Below are 23,405 nucleotides of genomic sequence, written 5' to 3'. Positions count from 1 at the left end.
TGGGAAAGTAGAAGCTTTGCAGCTCCACTCAGGCTGCAAGCCTTCGTGCTTTTCTATTCTGGCGTCCTCCTGTGGAGCCTCCAGAATAGTGGCCATGACAACAGCATCATATGATTAAGCACTGTGCCAGCAAAGGCCTCTTTCTTAGCCTCTACTGTTCTGTGGGAGCTTTCATTCTGTACATTAGTGAATACAATACCCATCATTAGAGAAAATAATGCTGATAAAAAACTCAGAAAATATGAACTGTAGCTGCCAAAATAATTTAAATCAGCCAATACTAAGGGTGTTAAATGCCAGTTTTAAATGTTTTAGGGTGTAATCCACATTCTAACAAAATCTATTGTCAGCCCTCCCAGTCCTAGATTGAAACTTTATGAATTAATTCTTATATTAATTATAGTCCTTCCAAAGGCATCATTACATGGGAAAAATATTTAGCCTGGATAATTAATATGTGGTAGGCAGGCTTTAATAAGTTTAGCCTAGACTTAAATAACATATTGATAATATGCTTTTGGCTTAAAACTTTCAAATAAATTTCATAGTGAAATTGTTTCCTATGATCTACAATGTGGGAGAAAGGAGAGACATTTGGGTATCCAAAGTCTTCAACTTTACCTCCAGTAGCAGAAGCCAGGATAGCTGATGCTAAGGGATTATTGGAACTGTGGTCCAAAACAACTTGAGGGCTGAAGGTTCCCCAACTATGGCCTATAGTGTTCTATATACAGTCAAACCCATAGTGTCATTTGTATATAAACCTTCCTCTGTGTAAAAGATAAAATGATAGGCCCTTAGTCACTAGAGCAGGGATGGGCAACTGTGGCCCTCTGGATGATTCTGATGTACAAAACCCATCAGCCCTAGGCCAGTACAGCATATGGTTAGGGATATTATTATTATTATTATTATTATTATTATTATTATTATTTGTATCCCACTCTTTCCCCAGAACTGGGAATAAGAGATGCACTCATAAAACATCTAGATGGCTACAGTTGCCCAACCCCACACTAGGGTCTGGTGGTTCCCTGATACCAGGGATGTAAACAATACTTTCAAATGTTTTTATGCTTTCAAGAAACATCAAGGCACCTTGTGAAAAAATATGTTAATTGGTGATAGGTTTATCAAATTCCAAGACTTCTTTTGCACAACATTCTGAAGGTGGTTTTGGCAGGGAAAAATTTCTTTCCTGTAAAAAGATTGTTTTATGTAGAAGAAAGAAGAAGAAGAAGAAATTTTTCCTGCTTTCAAAAAAATCATTTTGCATGCAAAAGCTCCTTTGAAAAACTCAGGACAAAGTGCTGAAATGTGAAAAATTGGAAAATATCTCATCATCTTGCTCAGCATGTTGATAACTTCTGATAGTTTTCATTTTTGTTGATATTTGCTTGAAGTTTTATATTAATTAATTCATTCATTGCATTTATACACCACTCTTCTGTCAGAGCAGCTTACAAATTGTTAATTAGATAGTTCCCTGCCCTCATGCTTATAATCCAAAAAAGACATGACACAAAAAGCGAAGGGAATAGCAGTAAGGAAGGTGATATTGCCCTTCTTCTCTCCCTCCTAGGCCAGGACAGTGGTAGCTGGGATGGAAGAAGCACCCTTCATCTGTCTCTGGACTAGACATGGTAGACCTACCATATCACATCACACAGGATTCATGCTACCAGGCAGAAACTTCTACTCCTTTTCGGGAAGAGGAAAAACAGGAGAGACAGTTTCACACATACAGGCACATAAAGGGGTTCCCTCTAAAGGGGAAAGGTAGGTCTTTGGAAGCATGTCTGCCTGCCCCTGCTTGCCTTATTATTGGTCCCAACTCAAACTCCTTTTACAGATTCCTCTGACTGACAATGACATACCTTTTTCATGCCTATATCTCTTGACTTGGTCCTGAGCTTATTGACCTGGGATTCTGCTATTTCTGCTCTTTCTTCAGCATCATCCAGCTCATGCTGCTGTTTCCTGTACTTTGCAAGGTACTGGTTGGCTTGAGCTTCCTGTTGGAGAGGAACAAAGGGACATGAAAATTGTCTCACTACCATAATATCTTCTGCAATATGCAAGCAGTCCAGGAACAAGAAGCCTAGGCCACCCTTCCCATCATTTGTTCCTCTTTATATATGTTGGACCACATGTCCCATCATCCCCAGCAAAGATACCCAATGGCCTTGATCCACCAATCAAGTGGCAGAAGTTACAAAGCAGGGAATCGGTGGCCCTTTTGTACTAAACAATTATAGTGCTATGATTCCACTTTAACTGCCATGGCTCCATTCTATGGGATCTTGGGATTCTATAGTAGGTTGGTGAGGCACTAGAGCTCTCTGGCTGAGAATACTAAATGCATCTCTATAAACTGGACATCAGGATTCAATAGGATGTTGCCATGACAGTTAAAAATAGGATTGTAGTACTATAATTATATAGTGTGAGAGGGCCCCACATTGTAGGGTGGGGGTTGCTGAAAAAAAGGCTACTTAAAACCATAGCATGTTCAGATGGAAGGTTTCAAGCGAGGTAACTCAAAGAAGCACAAAAACCCATGAGTGAATATTCCATAAATTTTCATCTCTGTGAGTCAAAACTGATGGGAATTACTGATTGAAACAAGAGTTGGGATGGATGACGGGTGAGGGAGAAGAAAAAGAGTTTCCTATTTTGCCTTTTGGCCAAAACAAGAAATACAGACATTTTAATGCCTCCTCTAGCAGCAAGTAAGAAGGTCTGTCTCACCTTTTGAGAACTCTCATTTTTAACTGAAACCCTATACAGCAAATTATTTTATAGGCCTTGTCCTTGTACTACAGATTTTTAATTAAATTAAAGCAAAAACACATTGTTTCTGATCTTTAGTGTATTAAGTCAGATCCATCTGTGATATTCATTGAGGCATAAACAGAACACAGAATGACACATTTTATGACAGAGTGGCATCATTTGTCATGCACTGGAATGCTAAGACAAATGATTCTGTACCAAAGTGTAATTCATTTTCTGTTCTGTGGTTTAATGAAACTGTATTTAGCTTTGTGATTGTATGCAATACATATTAAGAATAATTCCCTCTTATGTTCAGAAGTGAATCACAAATATAATTATGACATTTTATTTTTTTTGAAAAGGCTAGCATGGCTGAGGAGAAGAAATTAACCTTTTCTACATGGTTTATTTGCATATGGACACAATACAAAGTATCAGGGAGAGAGTTTCAGAAACTTTCATAGGCAATGTTAATTAGGGTGATGGTCCATAGATCAGTGCTGGTCCATGAATCATCACTTTCCAGTCTCTGCAGAGTGACCAGAAAAGAAACATAACATTACAATCAGCCCTCCTTATTCATGGATTTTTTATCCACAGATTCAAGCATCCACGGCTTGAAAATATTTTTTAAAAGTAAAAGTTCCAAATAGTAAAGCTGGATTTTCCAATTTTATATAAAGGACACCATTTTTTTATGCCATTGTATTTAATGGGACTTGAATATCCACGGATTTTGTTATCCACGGGGAATCCTGGAACCAAACCCAGCAGATAACAAGGACCCAGTGTATAGCCAAATATTGTACCATCCACTGGCACACAGGAAAAAAACAAACAAATTGCCATTCCCTTACAATAGATAGCTTAAGAAGCATTGATAGCAGAGACTTTATATGTACTCGAAAAGCCTTCTTCTGTTCATTTGGAGATGAGAGAACTGTGCATATTGAAAAAGAAAGATACACTATCGAGATTTACAGGATTCAGTAGACAGCAAGATACCAATGAATAAAGTACCATCATGGTGACTGGAAACATTTCCAGACCCCCTACTTGGCACAAGGGATGTAAGAATTCATAAGAATCCAACTGTCATTAAAACTGATGCCAAAATGCGTGCTTTCTTAGAAGTGTAGTTTGGCTTTGTGTGTGTTTATTATTTCAGCTGTAAACAGCAGCTGTGCAATGGGGACTCAGAGCTGTGGCATGGTTGAAGTTTCTTTTTATTTTTAACCCTTACATTTCACACCACAGTCCTGATGAAAATCCTCCAGACCAAAGCTGTGCACCAGTAGCAGCTTCTCTTTCTTCCAGTACAAACAGCATTTTCAGAGGGGTGATTTTTTTTTTTATTGAGACCACAGAGATGATGTTGAGGTTTTTTTATCCTCCCTTACTGTGGTCCTGAACTCCTGTCTATTTAAACGTTAAATTAAATATGGAAAGCCACTATGAATTTAATATAATGTTGATGTGAATCCTTTTAATTATTTTAAAGTACAAAAAGGCATGTACTTAGAAACATAAATAAAGAATCTTGTGTGTCTAGAAAGACAGAGGTTTTAAGAGTGTGCTGTATTGTTTTACTTATTCTGCTTTTTTAAACCGTTTTTTAACATTTTAAATTGTATGTATAGAACTGTTTGTAGTGATGTTAATAGTTTAATTATATGTTAATGTTGCTTTTTGTGCACTTTCACCATATTGTAATTGTTTCAATTTGTAAGTCACCTTGAATCCTCGTTTGGGGGGAAAGGCTGGGCATAAGCAGTCTTGAATAATAATGTCCTTTTGCAGTCCAAGTTCTAATAACTGTTAAAGCACCCTTTCTTTAAAACAAAGCAAAACATATCAGTAATTTGTCTTCCTTCTGTAATTTGAAGAAGACTCTTTTATCTTAGCTGTTCACAGCAATGTTTAGGTTAATTCTCAATTCATTCATTATACACACATCATAATAAGGGTGAGGATCCTTTGGCCTTCCCAGGGTTTTGAACTATAACTTCTACAATCTCTCACTATTAGCTATGCTGGGTAGAATGGTGGAAATGTAGGCCAAAATATCAGGAGGGCCAAAGATCTCCAGCCCCTTCATTACACTGTTCCAACTTACAGCTTCTTCTGCTTGGTGCTTATAGCTTTTCACTTTTAGCTGCAGTTTATCAGTCAGTTCCTGCATTCTTGTCAAGTTCTTCTTGTCTTCCTCTGCCTTTAAAGTATTGAAAGAAGAAAAAGGTAAACTGTGACAGGCATTCATTAATAATATTCTAATCTTAGTATAGGGAATGGACTAAATAATAATAATTATTTAATTTATTATTATTATTATTATTATTATTATTATTATTTGATTGTATCCCTTTGATGGAGCTTGAGATGGCCCATGCAAGGTTGTTCTGTCTTCTCCCACAATGACCAATAAATGTCAGAAGAGAAAGAAAATGAAGTCAATGATAGTACAGAGCCCAGAAGTAATACAAGTCATAGAGTTCTTCCTTCTCTAAACAATTAAATGGGTAATGACTTTTATTCTTCTGTTGCTAAGCAACCACCACCTAGTTATCTCATAGTGGTAGATGGGAATAGTATCATAGAGATGGGTGTTCTCATGGATTGCACTGTACCTAGGGTCATGTCAATGGGTATCTGTACATAGCACCATTTAAGAGAGTCAAGCATTAGATATTGATCTCAGACTTACTAGATTTAACCTAGTAAAAAATGTGACACTTCCATCTCAATAGTCCTGATCACCTAATGTTTACACTGTTTCCTGACAGGGACGTAGCCAGGGTTTTAGGAAGGGGGGGGGGGGTCCAGACTAAGTGCCACCATTATAATGGGGCTTGGGCACGGTGGCACAGCAGCACGCACCATTCATTTTTCTAATGGAAGGGGGGGTCCGGACCCCAAGAACCCCCCCCCCCTTGGCTACGTCCCTGTTCCTGACAAGTTGGAATGAATACATTTGGGTCTGGATTCCTTTTGGTTTTGATTCTCCAAAGCCACAGCAAAATAGTTAACTAGGACTAATCAAATAAATTGTTGAGAACTCTGCTCAGCCAAATTCTTACAATGATCCAGGATGTATCAACCATCACACATACAACAATCAACACATTACATTCTGGTAGCAATACAACTGACACAATTGGCTGATATTGCTACTCCTCTAGGCTGCACTGAAAACTGTGTATGCTTGGCTTCCTAGCTGCAAACTTGCATTCTCATTTTCTTCCTTCCATGCTTCCTGGCATGACTGAGGGGCTCAGAAGGAGGGAGAGGCAGAAAATGAGAGACAGAAGCATCTTTGATCCAGACATCTCAGTCTTCTAAGAGCTGCTTCAGGCAGCGTAGAAGATGACAGAGAGAGAAGGAAAAAAGAGCTGCTGAGATTCATCCTTGGGCTGTTACTTACTGGCATGGATATGCAAAGTCTCTGGCAATTCTACTTTATTTCAGTGACAGGGCTAGCTTCTGTGTTTGGAAAGTAAATATACAATATTGCAGCTGACCTATTTTAATTATGATTACCTGGTAAGTCAGCTCTTTGATGCGCCTCTCATATTTGCGGACTCCTTTCAGAGATTCTGTATTACGACGAACCTCTGCCTCTAGTTCATTTTCCAGCTCACGGACCTGCGCCCAGACAAAAAGCATTCATATTGTATATACAGAGCAGCAAGCATTGTTTTCAGAGTGGTTCTGCTTCATAGCAGTAACTCAAAGAACTCGATATTAAATATTAAGTCTTCTGAATGTACTTCAACAGTATTTCCTAAAAGGCTTTTGGCATCAATATTGAACTCTCCTGTATAATACTATCTGTTACATAACAACTCTGGTATGATTTGAATTCCCACTTTAAGTATGAACACACTACAGTCAGATCTCCATATCCATAAATTCTTTATCCACAGATTCAACCATCCACAGCTTGAAAATATTCAGAAACAATATACGTTCCAAAAAGCAAAGCTTGATTTTAGCATTTTATATAAGGGACACCATTTTACTATGCCATTACATTTAATGGGACTTGAGCATCTATGGATTTTAGTATCCATGATCAAACCCTAGTGGATACTAAGGGCCCATGGAACTTTTTTGGTCAAAGGCAATTGAAGTGTAGCAATAGGTATCACAAGTAGACCGTTAGATACACACCCTGGATTCCAGCTTTTGAATCTGCTTCTTGCCCCCTTTGAGAGCAATTTGCTCTGCTTCATCCAGTCTCTTTTGCAGATCTTTAATAGTCTGTTCCATGTTCTTTTTCATTCGCTCCAGGTGAGCACTGGTATCTTGCTCTTTTTTAAGTTCTTCAGCCATCATAGAGGCCTGAAATAAGATAAAGGTACAAAATCATGTCAAAGAAACAGGACACATCTTCACAAGGTAGATACCAGGAAAATCTCCCTGGAGAAAGCATACCACTGATACGGCGTTGTTACATTTCACACAAGTGTCTTTCATGGTTATGTTATAAAATCATGATGGGACTAAATCAGTGGCAGACTCCCCCCCCCCTTTTTTTTTTTTATGCTGAGGGTGTTATGATCATTGGTTAGGAACTGAAGTTGGAAGTAGATGGAGCACAAACCAAAATCAGGCAAGTCAAATGTCTCTTTCTGATGGTTCTTCAATCCTTCCTTCCTTGCATCCTTCCTTCTTTCCTTCCTTCATCTCTTCCTGTCTCCAGAAAGGAAACAGTCTTGCAGAGGCCTAAACTTTATCACTTCTAAGAGATTTGAAAAGCAATCTGATGGCCACACCTAGTCTGGCCTAAATTCTAACCACCACCTCCTCCTCCTCCTCCTGTAGTAATAGGCCGTGTGCCTTCAAGTTGTTTCTGAGTTATAGTGACTCGAAGGTGATCCTATCATAGGGTTTTCTTGCCAAGATTTGTTTAGAAGGGGTTTGCCATTGCCTTCTTCTGAGGCTGAGAGAATGTAACTTGCCAAAGGGCACCCAGAAGTAGTAGTATTCCCCAGTACTGGAATTCACTACCTTATGTTGAAACTTGAACAGTTTAAAGATATTAAAGAAATTCGTTTCATATATGAGTATTATTTTAATCAATCTATAAAAATAAAACTATTTAAACATCCATTAAAAAGTAGTATAATAAACAAAACAACACACCATTAAAAGCCCATTGCAGTCAATTCCTGAAAGTTTGTAGGAATAGGAGAGTTTTCACTTCCTGGAAGAACATCATTATGGAGGGAGGCTTTCTAGCCTCCCTAGGGAGTGAGTTTCAAAGTTTGGGAGTAGCCACCAACAAGACCTTCTCCCTTACATCCATCAAATATGCCTAGGAAGATCACGCTCATAGATATGAGGGCTCATATAGGGGGATATGGTATATTGGAAAAAGAGAAACATCCTAGTATGTCCAAATAAAATAATGTTCATAAACTCTGATTTGCCTACATAAAAATATACTTGTTTCAGAAATGAGTGACAAGGGGGGGGGCAGAGTAGGTACATACAGGAGGGGGACTAGCCAACTTACATCAGTTATTGCTTTCTTGGCTTTTTCTTCAGCATTCCTGCACTCCTGTATGGCTTCTTCTACTTCATTTTGCATTTGAGCAATATCAGTCTCTAGTTTCTTTTTCTGACTGATCAGACTGGTATTCTGGATTTGGAAAGAAAGAAGAGAAAAAGGAGTGTTCATTCATCAGAAGCATATAAGTGTCTTTATCATCTCCTAGGACTAGTGCTGATCCAATTATGTACAATACTGACTGAATTCAATTTCACATACAGGGTTTGGTAAGTTACCTTTTTGGATTGCAGCTCCCAGAGTCTCTTAGCTTGTGGTCACACTGGCCAAGTTGAGACTGGAAGTTGTAGCCCACAAAAATAATGCTTCTAATCTCTGTACACATACTATATCACAAGTAAATGGGTTATCACTGTCTATATTTTCCTAAGTACAGAATAGAATTAGGCCTAAATCCAACTGTAGTTCCAACTAGAGTATAGTGTTTTGGCCCAAGTGCTACACATTATTATATTAAAATGTCACTTCATTATTTTTTTAAAGTATATTTAGATTGTAAGCCTGAGGGCAGGAAACTGTCTAATTAAAAATAATAATTGGAAGCTGCTCTGATAGCCTTTAGGGCTGAAGGGCGGGGTATAAATACCATAAAAATTTTTTGGTGTTTTGTTTAATGTCTTTAATGTTTTTAAGGTTTTTATACTATTAATGTTTAATTCTGTTTTAGTACTTGGAATGGGGGGGAGGGGTAGGTCTAGGGTTTGATTTTTTTTTTTTAACTCTATTGTAATTTGATGTATTTTATTGTTGTAACCCGCCCGGATTCTTCGTGACTGGGTGGGCTAGCAATAAATAAAATAAAAATAAATCTTTATTATAAATAAAAATAATAATTATAAATAATATCCCATTTTTCTTCCAGTATGCAAAGTGGCCCAAATAATAAACAGCACATTTCTCCTTTTTTCTATAGAATCATAGAGTTGAAATAGACCATGGGAACCATTCAATCCAATCCCCTGCCATACAGGAATACCTAATCAAAACACTCCTGACAGATAGCCCTTCAGTCTCTTTTTAAAAACCTCCAGACTCCATCCCAATCCCTTTTTCTTTGTGCATTAAGCTATCCTAGAAGACTTCTTTTGACTAAAGTAGTGGGAGGGGGAGATGACATGTGCTTTAAAATAGGATGAGGAAAATGGAGGCTGTGGGAAGACCCCCCCCCATCCTTTTTTTTTTTTTTTTTGTGGCACCCAATTCCTTCAAAACACTCTTTTGTAAAACAACAACATCACCCTCAAAAACCCAGAAAAGACTAAATAATCACCAAAAAAAAAAAAAAATCACCCAAAGCACTGCATACAGAGTTGAAACAAAAATAGCCATTGACACAAAGAAACTCCACAACCTTATAGCCTGCCCAAGGAAAGGAACGAGTTTAAAATAAAACTAAAGCAAAACTGGTAATCGCTGGTTTTACTTTAGCTCCATTTTTTCCCACTGAGGCAGCTGGAGGGGTGCAAAACCCTGCAACAAAATCATCTGACAGTAAAGCTAAAACTGAACTGGGGGTGACTGCTAGCTTTTCTTTAGCTTTATGTTTGGCATTTGTGACACCAGCCTGGAGTGGGGTGAGGGACAGGGACTGCCAACCCCGACTTAAATGAATGGAACTTACTTAAGAGTTTACATACAATGTTCTTATTTATTCAGTGGGTTTAATCTAGTTAGGACTGCTAATTAGATCTGGACCCAGAGAGGTTCAGAAGAGATTATAAAAGTCAATGAGGTACGGTTGGCCCTACCATCAAAAAGAGTACAACAGCCATCCTAGGCAGCAGATTTGGTGTGTGTTAAAAGGTAGCAAATAGCTAGTGATTTAATTTGCTATTTTGCTGCCAGTGCTTGTGCTGCCTTATCTGTCTACATAACTTGGTTTGTTTTGGTACCATGCACTTTCACTGCAATAAGTGGAAGTTGCCATTTACTGTCCTATCTCAGGCACCAAAATGCTCTGGGCCATTCCCTACAAGAAGATCAGTTTTTGCTTCCAAGATGAATCCTCTCCCTGAGCTTCTATCCTGAGTATTGAGAACATATGTGATAAAGTAATTCAGTGCAGAGCTAAGACTGTATTTTGCTTTTGGAAAAATTGGCTCAATGTTTTTCTAGCATTTTTTTTCATCTAATGCAAAACAATCTCTCACAAAATGAGATGAAATCTACATTTCAGGCAATCAAAAACATTTTACAGAAAATGACATCTTGAAGCTGCCCTCATCAAAATAATAGGCTTAGACATTATCTATGCAGCCCACTCTGTTGTACAATTAAGTACAGTGTCAATATTGGGGTGATAATTATATGCCAAACTGTGAATAAGAAAACAACACAGAAGGCAATCTAGCCCAGATTATGCATTTTATAAATCTTGTTTATTTCATAGAAGGAAATTACATTAACATTCTCCAATTGAAATAGCAAATGCTTACTATGTGCCTGGGTTATGCCCTAACCAAAGAATTTGTTGTTTGGCTGACCTGAACTCATAGAAGCAACAGGAAATAACATTCCGGTAATGAAATGCTATGAATAATTCTTTAATGTTCTTGTAAGAGAATGTGATACAAGGGGAGAACAGTAGAAAAGTAAAGAAGGTCATTTGGACAGAAAGAGACCACAACAGGAGAAAAACAATTTTCTTGTGGGGTAAATATTATGTTAAGTGAGGTGGTAGAGGTCATAGAAGTGTAGTTCAAAGCCAATTTTCTTTTATCTAGAGGCCAGGAAACTACAAACATGTTAAAATTATTGCTCACCATGTAATATGCAATTTATTTTCCTCCTCCCCTGGGGAATGAAGGACTTTTGTACAAGCTTGCTTGCTAATGAGGTCATATTTTGTCCAAAATCTGCATTGTCCTCCACCATAACTATTCTACAGAATGTTTGGGGACTGGGGAAATCAGCAAAATTTATCATAGAACCAACCTGGGTGTGCAGAAGGTTAACACGTTCTGTGGCTTCCAGCAGCTCTTGCTCAGCCAGTTTACGGCCACGTTCTGTCTGGTCCAACAGAGCCCTCAGCTCATCCAGCTCAGATTGGAGGAGAGTATTCCGCCGGTCAGAGACTGCCAGCTGCTCCTTGAAGTCTTCATTCAAGTGAGTTGTATCATCAAGCTGCACTTGCAGATCCTGAAAAGAAAGAGATTTCTTCAGCACAGGTGGATGTCTCTCTATTGAGTAGAGCAGCTATCCCCAACATGAGGCCCTTCACATCTGTTGGACTATGACTCTCCACATCTCCATCCAGTGTTCTGGCTGGGGTGATGGGAGTTGTAACCCAGGCCTGTTACAGACAGCCAAAATAAAGCTGCTTCGAGTCATAGTGGAGGTATGGTATTTCAATGATGCATATGTCCTAAGAGTCCAGAAGCCGCACCAAAGCCACGCTCCAGGCTGGAGCGTGGCTTTGGTACGACTTCTGGACTCTTAGGACGCATGCATCATTGAAATACCATACCTCCACTGTGACTCGAAGCAGCTTTATTTTGGCTGTCTGTAACAGGCCTCAGTCTCTCTAGTAGGTGTCAGGATAAGTATCAAGGAAGTAGAAATCACACAATCACATCATTTGAAGCAGAGGTCTCCCAAAATGATCTACACATGAGTTTCATCAAGAGAAACAAGAGTCCAAGTGCTCTCATAAGGTAACCTCATGTTTCCTATATCCTTCTAAGATTATTGCTAGGAGGCCAGTGCCTCAACAAGATAAAATATCAGATGATGATCTTGCTGTCATGACAGATGGAAACAAAGCTGCCTAGATGAAATTCTGCTATACATAATGCACACTATTTTTGAATGAGACTCACAACCAAATTACATGGGATGCTCATTTGCATATAGTGCTTCCAAATTTGATTCAGTTTATCAAATGAGGCTGTGACACTTGTGTTCTGCAAGGAAGACACATGGATATGGGAGAGCTTCATAACACTTTCCTCTCTGGTTTTTTCTGTTAAGTCAGCCCTGGCGCCCAGCTATTTTCCCCACAGTGGGGCAAAAGATGCAAGGAAATGTTACCTTTATTTGAGCCTGAAGAATACGTGTGGTCTTTGTTGCCTCAGAAGCATGTCGGTTAGCATGGCTAAGCTGGATTTCCATTTCATTGAGGTCTCCTTCCATCTTTTTCTTCAGGCGAATGGCCTCATTCCTACTCTTAGCTTCTGAATCCAGGGTAGACTGCAGGGTGTCTATAGTACGCTGTTGGTTTCTCCTGATTTTCAAAAAACATATAAGCAATATTGGAATAGGCTTTTCTTCTCCTAATTTCCATATTTTGGATTATATATATTGGGCTTAAAAGCTTTTTTTAAAAAACTGCACAAAGGTTACCTCCCAACAGATTTATTTTAGTGGAATCAATGAATAACAAAATTCAGCATTCATTTTCATTTCTGTCTCAAGGTTCTTACTGTATCATTCTTACTACTCTCATTTTGAATCTGTTCTCTAAAAAACTGTTCTCAAATGAGAAAAAATGTTGTTTCTCTTGTTTATATCCTCTTGTTTATTAATGTATCTTTTGTCAACATATTGTGCAGACAGTAATTATCAATCAATCTTAGCAACAATCTTGCAAATTAAGACAGCGTGTGCAGATGGCAAAACAGATTCATAAGCAGAAGTAAATTGCCCTCTTCTACTTAGTGTTTCATTTGGCAGTACTAGTATGAGAAATGTTGAAGGTGGGTACAAGGCACAGAGCATTTTTGTCTACTGCTTTAAAAGAATACTTTGGATCCATTAGTTGAATTTAACATGTTGTTGAAACCAAAGGGCCAAATTAGTTATGTAATGACAAAAATAGAAACTAAGTTCAGCTAGCTTACTCTAGATCCAACTCAATGCATGATTAAAACTAGAAATCTTATCTGCTGTCAATCCTACCCTTGCCACATTTGCTACATTTTATATAAAGACTGGCTCAAATAATAACAAAAACAACAACAACCCACCTTTTTCCCTGTTTGCGACTCAAGGAGGCTTACAACATTAAAAGAGACATCGCTAAAAATATACCAAACACAAAAGTTTAAAATATCATTAAACTTTCCATATAATTAAAACCAGTTAAAAACACAACACAAAAACTATTGAAAACAACAGATAAACAAAATATAGGTGGAAAAAAGTCTTAACCTGCCTGAGGAAAGATAGCAAGGAAGATACCTAAGTCCTCTTGAAAGGGAGTTTGAGAGCCTGGAGTAGGCACTGAGAAGTCTCTCTTTCATGTTTTCACCAAATTGTCCTGTGAGTATGCTGGGACAGAGAAAAGGCCCTCTGCAGAGGATCTCAAAACACTTGTAGGTTTAAATGTGAGAATACACTCCTTCAGATAACCTGGACCTGAGCCATATAGGGCTTCAAAGGTCATAATCAGCACTTTGAATTTGCTCAGAATTGGCAGTCAGTAGCGCTGTTGCAAGAAAGTGCTCCCTGTAGCCAGATCCAGTTAACAATCTAGCTGCAGCTCTTTGAACAAACCACTTTGTGAACATACTATACCTGAAGTTTTCAATTTCTTCATCTTTTTCTGCCAGTTTCCTTTCAAAATCTGCTTTAATTTGGGAAAGCTCCAGTTGAAAACGTAATGTCTTGCTTTCTTCATGTTCCAGAGCCCCCTGAAAAATATACAATATATATTTTATGGCATTTAAAAACAAACAAACCAACATATGCATAGACAACGGCCCAAAACACAATGTAGAAATAATTCAGTTTGAGACTGCTTTAACTGCCCTGGCTCAGTGCTAGGGAATCCTGGGAATTGTAGTTTATTGTAGCACCAGAGCACTCTGATAGTGAAGGCTAAATGCCTCACAAAACTTCAGTGCCCAGAATTAACTAGCACTGATCCAGGACAGTTAAAGCGATCACAAACTGGATTATTCTGCAGTGTGTTTTGAGCCTATGTCGCTAATGTAAAAGTTCATCATAGTTTGGAGAAAGTTACTTTTTGGAATACAAGTCCTACAAACCCTGGGCCAGCATGGCTAGTGGGTAGTGGTCATGCTGGTTGGGGAATTCTGGGAGATACAGCCAAAGAAGTAACTTTTCCAAATCTTGAGTCCAATCCTATGTTCAGTTGAACCGTGCCACATAGGATCTACCACTATAGATGATGCAAGAAGACAGCTCATGCAGCCAGGCCACTTGAGATTTCTGGGTAAGAATCAAGGGCTATCAACAGTTTTGTGTATTAAATCCTAAGTGGTGTCAGAGAAGCTCTCTTATAGAGAAGCACCAGAGCTACTGTACTATGAGATTCCTACCCAGCCCACAATATAACAAAATGTTGAAAAATTTTTGAATAATGTTTGCCTTGAGTAGGACATGTTTTCATTGTGCCCCCTGTCTATACCTCTACTTGTGGCACAGCAGCTACAATAGTAGCATGAGTGACATACAAGTTTCAGTCACTTTTTGTGTTCTGTACAAATATTCTCTCCAGCTGGCAATGGTTGTATAGCCACACTAAATATCTACAAGCAGAAAACCACGTTTTTCTATCAAAAAGAATTATGTAACAAGTTTGTATATACAGTTAACAAAGTAGACGAGGCCCTGGGCATCACTTCTTTAACAGAAAATTTTATACTAAAAGCAGAATTAATGTGAAAAGGGTAGGGCTAGGCTCATCCACCACCACACACACAAAAAAGATGCCCATTTGAAATGAAACAGCCAGGTCAGGTAAGCCTTGCATAAGTTAAAGAAAATGTTTTGCGCCTTCTAGTGACCAATTGAAGGCTCCCTCTAAAATGCATTCAGGGATGACTTTTTCTTTCACAAGCCTCCACTTTCTCTACAATTTTCATTCTGGTTGCCAAACATATGTTCTTTATATTATTATTATTTATTACATTTATATGTCACCTTTCTCCCAACATGGGAGTGGCTTTGATAGAGGATCAGTTTAAAAACGCTAATAATAATAATAATTTTAAAAACTCCACCATTGCACAATATAAAAGCATATGAAAACTACACAAGAAATTAAAAACACAGTTGTCCCTTCATATCTATGGGGGAACTGTTCTGGACCACTTCCCGGATAAGAAAAAATGTGGGACCTCAAGTCCCATTGCTCCTTATGGCCACAGAGCCACGCGCACACACCTCCATTCAAACAGGGCTTGCCAGCCACAGAAGCTAAAATCCGTGGATGGCAAGCCTGCTGATAAGAAGAGCCCACTGTAATATGTCTGCAATGAAGCTTGAGCTGGGAAAGCGTGGGATTCTAGTTGGTCCTACTGGAGCCATGCATGCCTGCCTACAACAGGAAAGGTACAGTAAATAGCAGCTGTCTCCAGAATCCCTTACTGGGCATGTGAAAACAGCAAAAAATAGAGAAAATGGGAGAGCAGATAATACTGCCCCACCAGCTACTCCGAGTATGTTAACATATAACTTAAGCCCAGATTATCTGAAAGACAATATCTCCCTATATGAACCTGCCACAAATGTAAGATATGCAGGAGAAGGCTTTCTTGGTCCTGCCACCATCAAAAGCTCAGTTGGCGAGGGCACAAGAGAGATCATTTCTCAGTCACTGCTCCCACCCTCTGGGGCTCCCATCTGTGGGAATTTAGGCTAGTCTCTTCCCTGCTTTGCTTTCTTGGCAAGCAAAGACATTTTTGTTTAAGCAGACTTTCAATGAGTAAGCCTTAAATAGGTGAGATTTTATTTGTTTTATTTATTTGTTGAATCCGTTTCACCATCATCTCAATTCCAACTCTACTAAGAAACTTCCAAATCCAAAACACACTGCAGAAATAACCAAGTTTGTGACCACTTTAACTGCCCTGGATCAATGGTAGGGAATTCTGAGAACTGTAGTTTTGTGAGACATTTAGCATTCTCTGTCAGAGAGCTGTGGTGCCACAACAAACTACAATTCCCAGTTCCCTAGCACTGAGTTAGGACAGTTAAAGCAGTCTCAAACTAGATTATTTCCGCAGTGTGTTTTGGACCCTAGTTACCAGAGGATAATGAGAAAAGTGGAGGCTGGCCAGGGTTTGTAGTTTCACTGTCAGAATATTTGTTAACTGGGGTATACCTGTATTTGTTTTCTACCCCTGAATTTATGGCACTTGAAGCTTTTAAAATCCAGGATTTGGTTGCAGGGAGGATCTCAAGAGGCTGAAGAAATAACTGGCCAGTGAACTGAATAGTATATGCTGAAAAGCAGCAGGAATTAGGAAGGAAGACATGAAGAAGTACAGGATTACATGAATGAATGAATGAATGAATGAATGATCTGTTGAATGAACATTATTCAAACGCAATGAATATCCCTTTGAATCTTCAATTTTTTATTTACAAAAGTGTGTGTGTAAAACATTGACGTACAAAAAAAGGTCACTAGTGACTTTGTTGGCTGTATGTCAGAAAGGAATATAAAATAAGTATAAAGAATGTCCAATATGTATAAGGAGTGTACTTACTAACTCGTTGAGAAATGGGAATGATCAATTATGTAAAGGAACAGATTCTTGCAAAAAGAGCTTAGAAATGTTTCTTTCTGAACCAGAGGTCTGAGAAGTCCCTCAGGCACCATGACCAGTTATTTGTGGAAGGTGAAGTCCGAAGAAGAACAGATTTTCTTCTGAATCATTATGTTATGACATAAATGCATTTGTGTAAATGTTTTGGGCCAGACAAACAATTGACATGAGTACTTTTAGATACAATATTCATTTTTAACCTAATAAGGAATGATGATGTAAACCAGCTGATAACTTAGTTTGAAAAGTTATTAACAGAATTTCAGAGTATCAAAAAGTTATTATCTAGGCTATCAGTGACTAATGGAAGAATAAAAGAAAGGAAAAAACAAAAAGTACGCTTTAAAGGCTAATGGTCCAATAAGTGCAGACATAAGATTAATAAGAATATATGTCATACTCATGCTGTTATTACTAATGAATTTAAAACAGCAGCTTTGAAAGAAAATCATGTCAAGATCTTATATAACCAGGACTTGACAGTTTTTAAAAATTGAATAACATGAAGAATTTAGCAACAGATTTATTGTGAGTTGTGCAAGACTAGGAGCAAGTGGCGAGTGTGTAAAAAATCCAAACACACCAGAAGGAAGTAGGTGATATTTTATATTATGTCTGTATATTACAGATTGGGAATCATGTGGCCCTACAGATGTTGTTAAACTGTAGTTCATAGCATTCATCACCATTGGCTATGCTGACTAAGGCTGCTGGGACTTGCAGTTTAACAAATCTTGGAGGATTGCACAATCCCAAACTCTGCTGGAGTACAATTTCGATTATATACAATAATAAAGTGTCAAATAATAGTACAGGAAACAGTGTCTAATTTGATTATAGATATAATTATTGCAGAATAGAAATGGTCTCTAAATGGGTTATTAACATGTCTGGCTGAAAAGCACATGAGTTGTTATATATGGTAAAAAGCAGTTACAAAGAAGAATTTTCTGTTGAATTGAAATATATTGGTTACTTTCCAGAATGCAGATTATTAAAAGACTGTTGCAACTGATAGGTGTTTTCTTTTAATAGATTTTGAAAGAAACTGAAAGTACATGATTTCTGTTCATTGATTAAAATGTTGTTATGTGGAAACCTAATATTTGGCTACAAAAGCAAGATTTTTTTAAAAAAAATGAGAGAGAAAGAAAAGTGAATCCTTTTACAGTCATACTTTGTTAATTTCTGCTGGTGGGTGCTCAGAGTTAAAAAAGACATGACATTAAATGCATGAATGCATTTAATGAATCTGTCTTTTCCTTTCACCAATAATATATCTTGAGGCATATGGAGGAAGCAAGACAAGGACTACAGTTCATGGGGAGTATATTTAACCCATCTGTCACAAATAGTTTGATTAACAAACAAAAACAGACATATTTAACAAAATTCACGCATTTAACTGTTGCCACAAACAGTTCCAAATACACCAGGTTTGTGGAATATGTGACCTGCCAGATGTTGTTGGACTCAAAGTCCCACCTCACCCAAGTCAATGGTAACAGCCAATGGTGATAAATAATGGTAAAAATAGCACTGTACGATATTGTGTGATCACAGACCATCAGCAGGTAATAGGTAATCAACATCTAGAGGACCATAGGTCCTCATCCTTCTAAACACATTTCTCCATATGTCCCTTTGAAGTAACAGATTACTTCTGTGTAGACATTTATTTAGTCCTTCTATTGTTACTCTTTCATCAGAGATTCTAAGAAGTATGTGAATGTTTTCTTTCTTGGATTCGATGGGATAGAAGAACATATGTATGACAGTTGGTGGGAATAACTAGAAAAGGTAGAGTTGGGAATTTAGAGTTGGGAATTTAGGAAGAACTTCCTGATGGTAAGAGTTGTTTGACCATGAAATACGCTCCTTCAGAGTGTGGTGGAGTCTCCTTCTTTGGAGGTTTTAAAACAAAGGCTGGATGACCATCAGTTGGGAGTGCTTTGATTATTTCTCCCTGCATGGAAGGGTGTTGGACTGGATGGTCCTTGTAGTCTCTTCCAACTCTATGATTCTATGATTGATAATTCCTGATGACGCTCAACTACATAGGAGCCTTGGTGGTCCAATTTTGCCAGATTATTTTAGAAGGGACTCGGTGTCCTCTTACTTTGTCTTGGTGGATGCTCAATGCCTCCTTCCCTGTTCTGGGGTATGTTCTGGGGTATCTGCTCTCAAGATCTCTGAGGTTTAGACATTGGTTCTTTTGTTTAAAAAAAAACAGTTGATGCTATCACTCTAGGTATTATACAGTCAGATTGTACAATGTGATGTGCAGTCAGTGGTTGGAATCATGTTAGTGCACAATGATGGCCCAACTGTGCTGATGTAGACTGTGGCTACAGAAGGAAAAGGGCTGCAAGCACAGCAGCTGTGAGAGAAGGAAGTCACTGAAGAAATAGGCTTCTTGAAGCCAATAGATTTTATTTGCCTTTCTTTGCCACTGAAGACAAAGTGGAAAAAGTGAACTGCTAATATAATACATCAACAGGATTCAGTCTGTAGATTTTTAAACGAGCCAGTCAATGGCCATTACTGACTCAGTACAAGAGGGCTATATTATGAACATTGATACTGATAATGAAACAACACATTTATCTGACTTCAATAATCTGTCAGATGAAAATTAAGAAATACCATTGTGCTTGATAAAAATTAGCTCCTGCTTGTGAATTTGACTTTTGGATTTCCCACCACCCCCCCAACGAGGTGTGTGCGCGCGCGCACACACACACACACACACTACACACAGACCAGGAAAATTCCACAACATTTTGTTGCAAGATCTCATCTGTTCAGCTACTACCCATTGGGTATAATTTGATGCATGCCTTCTTTAGAAGTCAGATGGAAACCATAATGTTGAAATACTGCTTCAGGCCTTTGATAAAAGCATAATCATCATTGTAATCACCACCATCACCACCTCTGTTTAAACCAGGAATGTGCAAAGTACAACCCCCTAGAGCCATTTTAGTGTTTCTCAGGGCTATCTTAAGAATAAAATGGGATGTTGCACAGTTAAAAAAAAGAGACTGCCCCCCTTGGGGCATTTTAGACCCCCCTATTGCTCTCATTTTAGGCCCAGAAGAGGTCTTTTTTAAAAAAAATAAAAAAATCTACATGAAGTAAGCAGTCCTTTTCTGTTGTTAAAAAGTTATTTCCTTGGCCTAAATCATGGAGGCCTAAAAGCACCCTGCCTTTCTCCCCAAACCAGGACTTGAGGGTGTATAAGTGTAGTTTTTTTTCTGAATTAGCTGCATTTTGTTCTTAGAGTAATAGGCAGCAAAGTACAAGAAAAAGTATACTTGAAATATAATGCATCATCTGCATAAGCAACACCACAATCTGCATTTTCTAAACAAGCACCTACTCGGGTAAAGGGGTAGTGGAGGGATTTCTTCTAAATTCGCATAGAAAGACATCCCAATGCTCCACTGAACACCTCTGGTCTTATCCCTTAACTCATTCCCACATCCATTAAAATTAAACCAGAGTTACTACATTCTCATAAACCATCTTCCCTAGCTGCTCAGCTCAAACAGCCAAAGGATTTGTAGAACATAATAGAAACACTTCTGCAGCTAATGCAGGTTATTGGGATGGCCTGTTAGTAAAATATATTTCAGGGAGTTTATCTTTGATTTAGCTGAGCAGATTTGTGGCACTGCTACTTAGCAATATCAAGCCAAGGCACATGCTAGAGCAACTGGTCAAGGCAAAGCTCCGGAATACATGAAAAACGAAATATAATGATCAATCAGCTAAAATATATGCAGAACATATATTATATAAAAATATAAGATATATTATGCTGAGCTTTTCAAAGCAGCATAATAAAACATGCCATTTTCTCTGCTGTCCTACAAACACCTTTTTATTTGGAGGGGAAATCCCTGCAAAATATAAAATAGCCTGCAAGATTAAAAGAAGAAGAAAGAAATTAATACAATGATACTGACAATTTAATTAAGAGCTAATTTTCAGACATTGCTAGAAAAAGAGATGGAAATGTCCTTTCAAATAGATTTTTTTTTTTTAAAAAAAGGTGATTCATGAAATTGAATTCATTCAGTTAATTTGCTATATAAACAAATCACATTCCACACCAGTGAACTAGCCTCCAAGTATCACAGAAAAATGTAGATACCAGATAGGGAAAACCAAGAACTTTCAGTTGCTGATGAAACAGCTGATAACTTTTTTAAAGAAATAATTTATTGGCTATAATTTTCAAAAATGAAAGCAATTTAGGAAGTTTCACTCATATTTATCCTGAAGATGCTGCATGTATGTCAGAACAGTCAGTTAAAATGGAAATCTGGTTCAAGTCAAAAGAACCATACAAAATAAGAAAACTTGTGCAAACATTTGCACTTGAATTCACATGGTCCTATAATACTGTACATCAATAGTCATTCTCATACTTCTGCCTGCATAAGAGGTTGCCCAAACAAAACCAAAAATGAAAGAAAGAAAAGAAAAGAAAGAAAAGAAAATTTAATTTCATCTTTCTTATTCAGTACTTTTGCATAAAGTGTAGAAACATCCATTCTATGAGTAGAAGTTAGTCTACAATTAGAGAAAGGCATCTTTGAATCCAGAGACAGTTTGTTTTAAAAATCTGAGCTAGCCAAGTCTACTTATACCCCCCTGTGGGCGTGGTTGCCCGGCCCGCGGGCGCCGCCCCTGGGATTTGCTCCATGCTACTGTAATGTCCCTTTCAAACAAACGCAGAGGCTAGGAAAGGCTGGTCAACAACACCACAAACCACTTTATTTCCACCTCCACCAGTCACAGCTACACCCAACCCTCAGGTCCAGTTGCCTCACTGGGACCGCGGGGAGTCTTCGCTCTCTCAGCTTCTGGCCTGGGAACACTTCCTAACCCAGTTACTTCACTGGGAAGGTAAGGCTCTCCTCCTTCTCGGGGATGCCGCGCGGACGTACTTCCCTTCACAAGGTTCGGGGACGTTGGGGTTGATAATCCCTTGCGAGGCTATCTCGTTCTTTGTCCTCCCGGATTCCCGACGTCCCACCTCTTCTACAGCGGCTCTCCCGTATCACCCACCAAGGCTCTTCCCCCTCTCTAAGCCCCTCTCGCCTCCAACTCATTTCCGGGTTCCACGGCTGGGCGCCTCCTTCAACCTCGCGCCTAGGACAGGCCGGGTGGGTAGACAACACGGGACCAACCCGGACCCTGCCTCCCAGTGAGGGGTCTCTCTGAGTGCGGCGTCCTTCTCCGAACTCCGGCTGCTCCTTCTCTCTCCCTCTCCCGAAGTCTTCTTCCTGTCCCAATCTTCCGCTCTCCCTCCCCCCCTGTTGCGCCTCTCCCTTCCTTCTTATCGGGCTCCCTGGAGCCCCTCCCCTCTCCCACGGGGTCGCCCTTGATTGCCTCCCTATTTCCAGCTGGCTTCTTCCTGGCCCCTTCTCCTCTCCTGGGTCATCACGCCCCTCTCTCGCCCACTCAACCCGACCTCTATTCTCCTCCTCTCTACACCCCCCAATACACAGCAGTGCTTCAAAACAACAAATTTGTTTCCAGTCAAACTTAGGTATGTAAATTAGGCAAGATCAGATAATTTTACAATTTTTCTCTTTGTTGCATGGAAGACATTGAAAATGCAGTTTTGGAAGACTATTCACCATTCAGCAACTATGTGGTGCAAAAAAAAAGCATGTGCTTTTTCTGCAGGGAATGGTATTTTCTGCACTGAAAATGATATCTCTGCACAGAAAATAAGTGTTCTGCACAGTGGCGTTCCTTAGGCTGGTGTCACCTTGGGGTGTCTGAGGGGGAGTAAACTGCCTTGCACTCCCCAACCCCAACCAGACCACTGCAGCCTCTTCCAAGGTCTTCAAGATCTGGCATGGCTGTTGCTGCCACACCAAACCCTTCCCACCCAAAGATGGCAAAAATCCCTCTGAAGAAACTTGCCAAGAAAATCCCATGAGATTTTGAACCCTTTCCACATTGGAAATGACTGGAAGAGCCACAAACCACCACTACCACTCGGAGTCAAAACTAATATGTGGCAAGACCTCTCCCCTTCAGCACACTAACTCGAAAACCCCACAACTTTTGCTTGCCATGACACAAACTCCACCTCACTCAACTATTGTCCAGCAACTCTTATGGGGGTAATTCTTGGCCACTGGAGGAGCCCCCTGCAGAGGGCCCCCCACACACACCACTGCCTCCTTCCAAGGTGACAGCAAGGAGACCCAGTAGCCAGAAGAGATTGCAGGGCTTTCAGAGAAACTCCAGGCACACCATGGTGCATTCACTGGGTGCTCTGTTGAGGCATCCCAAACTTTGGAGGGTGACTGTGCCTTCAGGATTCAGTGCATCATCAGCCATGCTGGATTGTGAAGACCCCTCAAGGCCCCCCAAAGCTTTCAGATCCAGCATGGATCCTGTGTTGGGGGGGGGGGTTGAGGACCTGGTGTGATCCTCACCCCACACACACCATAGAGATGCCACTGGTTCTGCACAGAAAAAGCATTTTCTACACAGAAATGTTATTTTCT

General features: G+C 39.2%; 1 protein-coding gene across 1 annotated transcript in view; it reads right to left on the bottom strand.

Moving 5' to 3' along the window:
- The window catches only part of MYH15 (myosin heavy chain 15), a 117,165-nt gene that overhangs the window by 2,927 nt on the left and 90,833 nt on the right, over positions 1 to 23,405 (bottom strand). The window contains exons 34-41 of the mRNA XM_089508158.1: positions 13,865 to 13,980; positions 12,380 to 12,572; positions 11,285 to 11,488; positions 8,297 to 8,422; positions 6,949 to 7,119; positions 6,316 to 6,420; positions 4,895 to 4,990; positions 1,878 to 2,015 (exon numbers count right to left, since the gene is read on the bottom strand). Coding sequence (XP_089364284.1) covers positions 1,878 to 2,015; positions 4,895 to 4,990; positions 6,316 to 6,420; positions 6,949 to 7,119; positions 8,297 to 8,422; positions 11,285 to 11,488; positions 12,380 to 12,572; positions 13,865 to 13,980 — 1,149 coding nt within the window. The remainder of the gene's footprint in view (positions 1 to 1,877; positions 2,016 to 4,894; positions 4,991 to 6,315; positions 6,421 to 6,948; positions 7,120 to 8,296; positions 8,423 to 11,284; positions 11,489 to 12,379; positions 12,573 to 13,864; positions 13,981 to 23,405) is intronic.

The sequence above is a fragment of the Sceloporus occidentalis genome, unplaced genomic scaffold, assembly GCF_023333645.1.
Source record: "Sceloporus occidentalis isolate IW3139 unplaced genomic scaffold, rSceOcc1.0.p SCAF_2, whole genome shotgun sequence".
Lineage (NCBI taxonomy): Eukaryota > Metazoa > Chordata > Lepidosauria > Squamata > Phrynosomatidae > Sceloporus > Sceloporus occidentalis.
The sequence above is the reverse complement of the archived record's forward strand: the minus strand, read 5'-3'. Positions and strand labels throughout refer to the sequence as shown.